This window comes from Nerophis ophidion, linkage group LG15, assembly GCF_033978795.1.
Source record: "Nerophis ophidion isolate RoL-2023_Sa linkage group LG15, RoL_Noph_v1.0, whole genome shotgun sequence".
NCBI lineage: Eukaryota > Metazoa > Chordata > Actinopteri > Syngnathiformes > Syngnathidae > Nerophis > Nerophis ophidion.
The window spans coordinates 4,958,448-4,966,995 of NC_084625.1; the positions used below are offsets into that span (position 1 = coordinate 4,958,448).

The 8,548-nt window shown below is 36.5% G+C and overlaps 1 protein-coding gene across 3 annotated transcripts in view; it reads right to left on the reverse strand.

The window, feature by feature from the left end:
• vill (villin-like) overlaps positions 1-8,548 on the reverse strand; it is a 58,294-nt gene that overhangs the window by 7,706 nt on the left and 42,040 nt on the right. For all 3 annotated transcript variants that reach the window (XM_061921269.1, XM_061921270.1, XM_061921271.1), the window contains 6 exons: positions 6,768-6,926; positions 3,163-3,342; positions 2,949-3,094; positions 2,736-2,880; positions 388-576; positions 255-323 (listed from right to left, as the gene is read on the reverse strand). In XM_061921269.1, coding sequence (XP_061777253.1) covers positions 255-323; positions 388-576; positions 2,736-2,880; positions 2,949-3,094; positions 3,163-3,342; positions 6,768-6,926 — 888 coding nt within the window. The remainder of the gene's footprint in view (positions 1-254; positions 324-387; positions 577-2,735; positions 2,881-2,948; positions 3,095-3,162; positions 3,343-6,767; positions 6,927-8,548) is intronic.

The following is an 8,548-nucleotide window of genomic DNA, read 5'->3' on the forward strand; positions in this document are numbered from 1 at the left end:
TCCCACATCCTTAGTAGTGGTGTCATCATCCACGCCGCAGGGCTGCTTGTATCGCACATGATATCACACACAAGTGAACGTGATGCAGGGCTGCTTGTATCGCACATGATATCACACACAAGTGAACGTGATGCAGGACTGCTTGTATCAGACATGATATCACATGCACGCACATATCATCCCGGGCTGTTAATTTGGATGATATCAGGTAAACGATACGGTAGATGAGTACGTGTGAATAATGGCTGACTTACCAGACTGATGTGTGATAGAGAAGTCTGCTGGTTGAGTTTGTGCTTCGTCAGCTGGTAAGAGTCTCCTCCCTGTGGACCACAGCTGATGTCAGTGCGGGCGGGCGGGGGCCACCTCTGCTGCTCCACAACTCACGCTCCACTTGTGAGAGTCCCAGGCGTGGAACCAGCCGGTGAAGGTGGGCGGTTCCGAGCCCTGCTTGACGAAGACCACGGGCGTGTCCAGGTCTCGGTCCGCCGGGTGCGTCCTCAAGTAGTCCCGGGCGCAGGTCCAGGCCTCCTGGGTCTCGTACTGGTTGGCGGCGCTCCCCACCCACAGGAAAATCTGACAAACATCGACCTGTATCATTTTGTTGGAGAGGACTGGCTGCAACACCATCGTGTTCCTGAGGGGGCAGCAGCGGGACACTCAGGCTTATTCTTTACACAATAGTGCTTCAACAAAAACAAGTCCCTCCCCCCCAAAGAAAACCCTGTTTTTTAATAGCAAAAACACAAAATATGCAATATTTTATAATATTAATATTCAACCCCCAAAAAATAATATTTGATATGAAGTAATTGGAGCCTAAAATAGGTAAATAATTCATAAAAACATTGCTTTTGACTCATTATTATTTTATAGACAATTTTGGTTTAAAAAAAAAAGTCACACTAAAGGTCCCAGGGACCCAAAAGGGAAAATAGGTTATTATTTTTAATTTTTACTTTTAACACTATTATTATTTTATGGTAATAGTATCATTGTTTTTGGTAACAGTTTCATTGTTTTTGGTAATAGTATCATTAGTTTTGGGAATAGTATCATTGATGTTGGTAATAGTATCATTGTTTTTTGGTAATAGTATCATTGTTTTTGGGACTAGTAACATTGTTTTTGGTAATTGTATTGTTGTTTTGGTAATGGTATCATTCTTTTTGGGAATAGTATCATTGTTTTTGGGAATAGTGTCATTGTTTTTGGGAATTGTATTGTTTTTGATAATGGTATCATTGTTTTGGGGAATAGTATAATTATTTTTGGTAATAGTGTCATTGTTTTTGGGAATAGTGTCATTGTTTTGGTAATAGTATCATAGTTTTTGGTAATAGAATCATTGTTTTTGGTAATAGTTTCAATGTTTTTGGTAATAGTGTCATTGTTTTTGGTGATAGTATCATTGTTTTTTGGGAATAATATTGTTTTTGGTAATAGTATCATTGTTTTTGGTAATAGAATTATTGTTTTTGGTAATAGTTTAAATGCTTTTGGTAATAGAATCATTGTTTTTGTAATAGTTTCAATGTTTTTGGTAATAGTATCGTTGTTTTTGGGAATAATATTGTTTTTGGTAAGAGTATCATTGTTTTTGGTAATAGTTTCAATGTTTTTGGTAATAGTATCATTGTTTTTGGGAATAATATTGTTTTTGGTAAGAGTATCATTGTTTTTGGTAATAGTTTCAATGTTTTTGGTAATAGTATCATTGTTTTTGGGAATAATATTGTTTTTGGTAAGAGTATAATTGTTTTTGGTAATAGTGTTATTGTTTTTGGTAATAGCATCATTGTTTTTGGTAATAGAATTATTGTTTTTGGTAATAGTTTAAATGCTTTTGGTAATAGAATCATTGTTTTTGTAATAGTTTCAATGTTTTTGGTAATAGTATCGTTGTTTTTGGGAATAATATTGTTTTTGGTAAGAGTATCATTGTTTTTGGTAATAGTTTCAATGTTTTTGGTAATAGTATCATTGTTTTTGGGAATAATATTGTTTTTGGTAAGAGTATCATTGTTTTTGGTAATAGTTTCAATGTTTTTGGTAATAGTATCATTGTTTTTGGGAATAATATTGTTTTTGGTAAGAGTATAATTGTTTTTGGTAATAGTGTTATTGTTTTTGGTAATAGCATCATTGTTTTGTGTAGAAGTATCATTGTTTTTGGGAGTAGTATCATTGTTTTTGGGAAAGAATCATTGTTTTTGGTAATAAAATAATTGTTTTTGGTTATAGTATCGTTTTCGGTAATAGTATTATTGTTTTTGGTAATAGTATCATTGTTTTTGGGAATAGTACCATTGTTTTTGGTAATTGGATCAGTGTTTTGGTAATAGTATCATTGTTTTCGGTAATAGCATCATTGTTTTGGTTAGAATATCATCGTTTTCGGTAATAGTATCATTGTTTTTGGTAATAGTTTCATTGTTTTTGGGAATAGTATCATTGTTTTTTGGAATAGTATTATTGTTTTGGTAATAGTATCTATGTTTTTGGGAATAGTCTTTATGTTTTTAGTAATAGTATCATTGTTTTGGTAATAGTATCTTTGTTTTTGGGAATAGTATTATTGTTTTTAGTAATAGTATTATTGTTTTTGGGAATAGTATCATTTCGACGTGCCGCGGGCCGCAAAAAAATGTGCCCCGCGCCGCACGTTGCGCTACCCTAGACTGTGATTGGCCGACGCAGAAGCGAAGGGGCGGGGCCAAGGTAACTCCTCCCACCTCCTCCCAGGTGTCCAGCAGCATGACGTCCTCCTCGTCCAGGTCGCTCTGGGCGAAGTCGTCCACCTCGGTCATCCGAAAGCGTCCCGTCTGATTGGAGCATTCGAAGAGGCGGGGACTGTGAAGAGGCTCCTCCCTCTGGAGGCTGACAAAGACAAATATTCTGTGAGGACCGCCTTCAGGTGAGCGAGCGGCAAGATGGCGAGCAGGTACTTCTTGTCACTGGCGTACGGAGCCTTCCCCCCTAAAGCCAGCCAGAAGTCGGCGGGTTCTTGTCCCTCCATCACCAGCCGCTTGTCCCGCTTGGACAGACCATCGGCCACGTCTTTTCCCATCAGCCGCTCGTCGCCGTTGCAACCCTGAGGGACGACCACAGTCCAGCGCGTCACCTTTGGAAGGACGGCGGCGAGGATTGGACAGCACCCACCTTGCCGTACCACAGGAAGCACGCCTGCTCCGTCTCCAGCACGAAGACGTCGTTGGTGTTGAGGGACGACGCTCGGGCCGCCACCTCCGTGGCTTTGGTGTTCAGCTCGCTGGTGCCTCGGACGTGGAAGAGCCTGACTCCGCCCACTGGGCTGGCCACGCCTGCCCGTCCGGTACCGCCCTATACACCAGAAATAAAAAGATAATAAAAAAATAAAAACTAGAACAGCCTAATAGCTAGAACTAACACGCATATATCTAACAAAAAAAAGTTTTTTTTTAAAAAAAGAAGGGTTTTTAGGCCTTTTTTAAAAATCATTCACAGTCTGTGGTGCCCTCAGGAGGTCAGAGAGAGCATTCTACGTTCTTCATTTCTACATTTTTTTTTTTTGTGCTACAGTGATTGGAGCACATACTTGTTGGTCACAAAAAACATTCATGAAGTTTGCTTCTTTTGTGAATTTATTATGGGTCTACTGAAAATGTGACAAAACGGAGTACAATGATAATAATATTTTACTATAACATGTGGGATATGATACAGTGGTGGTCAAACGTTTACATATACTTGGAAAAAACATAAAGTCATGGCTGTTTTGAAGTTTTAATCATATATTAATAATAATAATAATCATGGATTTTATTTGTAAAATCACTTTACATTGATCAAACAACCTCAAAGTGCTACAGTGTACTAAAAAAAAAAGAGATAGTAAAAATAAATAAATAAAAAATAGAACAGCCTAATAGCCACAACTAGCACGTATATTTAAAAAAGAAAGCCTTTTTTTTTTAAAGAAGGGTTTTCAAGCCTTTAAAAGCATTCACAGTCTGCGGCACGCTCAGGTGGTCAGGGAGAAGGTTTCACATTCTTAATTTCTACAACTCTTATTTTTTTTTGTGATAGAGTGATTGGAGGACATACTAGTTGGTCACAAAAAACATTCATGAAGTTTGCTTCTTTTGTAAATTTATTATGGGTCTACTGAAAATGTGACAAAACGGAGTATAATGATAATAATATTTTACTATAGCATGCGGGATATGATACAGTCCCGGTCAAAAGTTTTCATACACTTGGAAAGAACATAATGTCATGGCTGTCTTGATTTTCCAATCACTTAATAATAATAATAATAATAATAATAATGGATTTTATTTATAAAAGCACATTACATTGAGCAAACAACCTCAAAGTGGCACAGTGTATTAAAAAATAAAAAGATAATAAAAATAAATAAATAAATAAAAACCAGAACAGCCTAATAGCTAGAACTAGCACACATATCTAAAAAAAAAAAAAAAAAAGCCTTTTTTTCCCCCTTTTTTAAAGAAGGGTTTTAAAGCCTTTTTAAAAGCATTCACAGTCTGTGGTGCCCTCAGTTGGTCAGGGAGAGTGTTCTACATTCTTCATTTCTACAACTCTTGTTTTTTTTTTGTGACAGAGTGATTGGAGCCCATACTTGTTGGTCACAAAAAAACATTTGTGAAGTTTTGACCACTCCTCTTGGCAGAACTGGTGCGGTTCAGCTAAATGTGTTGGTTTTCTGACATGGACTTGTTTCTTCAGCATTGTCCACACGGCTAAAGTCAGGACTGCGGCTGAACTGCACCAATTTTGTCAAGAGGAGTGGTGAAAAATTCAAACAGAAGCATGTGGATGGCTACCAAAAGCCCCTTATTGCAGTGAAACTTGCCAAGGGACATGTAAGTAAACATTAACATTGCTGTATGTATACTTTTGACCCAGCGCATTTTCAGTAGAGCCATAATAAATTCATAAAAGAAGCGAACTTCATGAATCTTTTTTTAGTGACCAACAAGTATGTGTTCTAATCACTCTATCACAAAAAAAAAAAAAGAGTTGTAGAAATTAAGAATGTAAAACCCTCTCCCTGACCACCTGAGGGCACCACAGACTGTGAATGCTTTTTATTTTAATTTTTTAATACACTGGAGAACTTTGAGGTTGCTTGCTCAATGTAAAGTGTTTTTACAAATAAAATTTACCATTATTATTATTATTAGTAAATGATTGGAAACTCAAAACAGTCATGACATTATGTTCTTTACAAGTGTATGTATACTTTTGACCCAGCACATTTCCCGTAGAGTCATAATAAATTCATAAAAGAAGCAATCTTCATAAATATTTTTTTTTTGTGACCAACAAGTATGTGCTCCAATCACTCCATCACAAAAAAAATAAGAGTTGTAGAAATTAAGAATGTAAAACACTCTCCCTGACCACCCGAGGGCACCACAGACTGTGAATGCTTTTAAAAAAGGCTTAAAAACCCTTTAAAAAAAAAGAAGTTTTTTTTTAGATATATGCGTGCTAGTTCTAGTTATTATGCTGTTCTATTTTTTTTCTTTTCATTTTTTAATACACTGGAGAACTTTGAGGTTGCTTGCTCAATGTAAAGTGCTTTTACAAATAAAATTTACCATTATTATTATTATTATTAAATGATTGGAAACTCAAGACAGTCATGACATTATGTTCTTTACAAGTGTATGTATACTTTTGACCCAGCACACTACCCGTGGAGCCATAATAAATTCATAAAAGAAGCAAACTTCATGAAGGTTTTTTTTTGTGACCAACAAGTATGTGCTCTAATCACTCTATCACAAAAAAAATAAGAGTTGTAGAAATTAAGAATGTAGAACCCTTTCCCTGACCACCTGAGGGCACCACAGACTGTGAATGCTTTTAAAAAAGGCTTAAAAACCCTTTAAAAAAATATATGTTTTTTTTTCTCACATATATGCGTGCTAGTTCTAGTTATTAGGCTGTTCTATTTTTTTCTTTTCTTTTCATTTTTTAATACACTGGAGAACTTTGAGGTTGCTTGCTCAATGTAAAGTGTTTTTACAAATAAAATGTACCATTATTATTATTATTATTATTATTAAATGATTGGAAACTCAAGACAGTCATGACATTATGTTCTTTACAAGTGTATGTATACTTTTGACCCAGCACATTTCCCGTAGAGCCATAATAAATTCATGAAAGAAGCAATCTTCATAAATGTTTTTTTTTGTGACCAACAAGTATGTGCTCCAATCACTCTATCACGAAAGAAATAAGAGTAGTAGAAATGAAGAATGTAGAACACTCTCCCTGACCACCCGAGGGCACCACAGACTGTGAATGCTTTTTTAAAAAGGCTTAAAAACCCTTCTTTTTTCAAAATAAAAAAATTTGTTTTGTTTTTTTTAGATAAATGTGTGCTAGTTTTAGCTATTAGGCTCTATTTTTATTTTTATTTTAATCTTTTAATTTTTTTAATACACTGGAGCACCTTGAGGTTGTTTGCTCGATGTAAAGTGCTTTTAAAAATAAAATCCACTATTATTATTATTATTATTATTAAATGATTGGAAACTCAATACAGCCATGACATTATGTTCTTTACAAGTGTATATTGAATATTTTTTGTCCACTGTAACATTACACACAGTTGGAACAGTAACACTGTAGAATTTATGTGTACTCACACCAAATATGGTCGTATCATTTTGTACTCTACTGTACTGTACTGTAGTTGTATTTATAATATATCAATACATTTTATTGTGTGTATATGGAGAGCACACCTGGAAGATGATCAGTTTTCCTCGGAAGATAGCCAGGAAGTGGCGAGGCTCCTTGCCCATGACCACTCGGACCTGCACAGGAGTCCCGTGGTACTGCTGGTCCACCGTCACCGCCTGGTAGGCGCACGCCGTCACCTCGTCCTGGGTGGCGTGAAGACCCTGCCGGTGAGCAACAACACCTTCACCTTGTTGCCTGGGGGAGTTGTACCCACAACCCACATGGCGGCCTGGACTATTTGGCTGTTACACGTGTCGGGAAGGAGTCTTTGCCATTCAGTTGCATGTCTTTTTGTTGAGTCCCACAAAGTGTTTCTACTCTAAGTAAAATACTTGGGGGGGTCAATTTTTTTTTTTTCGATTGAATCCTGATTCCTGTTTGTAATGATTCTTAATCGGTTCCAAAAAAAAAATTGCTGTAAAAAACTTTTTGGGCGCGAGTATATGTTGTCGCTACACGTTCAAAAACTCGCCAAGATACTGGGAAATGTAGTCACGCTACGTATAGCTCGTTACTGCCGCTACCACGAGTCGTACTGTTATCACTGACCTAGTAGGTTTATGACCCTAATTCTACTAGTAGCAGTAGAACTATTATTACTGACCTAGTAGGTTTATGACCCTAATTCTACTAGTAGCAGTAGAACTATTATCACTGACCTAGTAGGTTTATGACCCTAACACTACTACTAGTAGCAGTAGAACTATTATCACTGACCTAGTAGGTTTATGACCCTAATACTAGTACTAGTAGCAGTAGAACTATTATTACTGACCTAGTAGGTTTATGACCCTAATACTACTAGTAGTAGCAGTAGAACTATTATTACTGACCTAGTAGGTTTATGACCCTAATACTAGTACTAGTAGTAGCAGTAGAACTATTATTACTGACCTAGTAGGTTTATGACCCTAATACTACTAGTAGTAGCAGTAGAACTATTATTACTGACCTAGTAGGTTTATGACCCTAATACTACTACTAGTAGCAGTAGAACTATTATTACTGACCTAGTAGGTTTATGACCCTAATACTACTACTAGTAGCAGTAGAACTATTATTACTGACGTAGTAGGTTTACGGCCTTAGTAGTAGTATTACTACTACTACCTCTACTACTAGTTATACTACTACTGACATAGTAATTTTATGACCTGTCACATGTTGCTTCAGTGCTTACTACTACTACTACTACTACTATTAGTAGTAGTAGTAGTAGTAGTACCCAGTACTACTACTAACATAGTAGGTTTGATGTCTGTAACATGTAGAGGATATGTTGCTCCCTGCCTACTACTACTACTAGTACTACTACTACTACTACTACCACTGGAGCCCAGGAAGAATAGTCTCCACTGCGGTGTAGACTAATGGGGATCCTTAATAAACTAAACTAAACCAAAAAAAACCACCATGTGCCGCTCCCTGGCTACTATTACTACTACTAATACTACTATTACTACTACTAATACTACTATTACTACTACTGCTACTACTAGAAATAGTTGCAATAGTAGAACTACTATTACTGACATAGTAAGTTAGTGACCTGCCACATGGAGTGGATGTGTGGCTCCCTGGCTACTATTACTACTACTACTAGATTAGATAGTATTTTATTTATTCCTTCAGGAGAGTAATACTACGACTAATACTACTAATATTACTACTACTACTACTACTACCGTGTGCCGCTCCCTGGCTACTTTTACTTTTACTACTACTACTACTACTACTACTACTACTACTACTACTACTACTACTACTACTACTACTACTACTA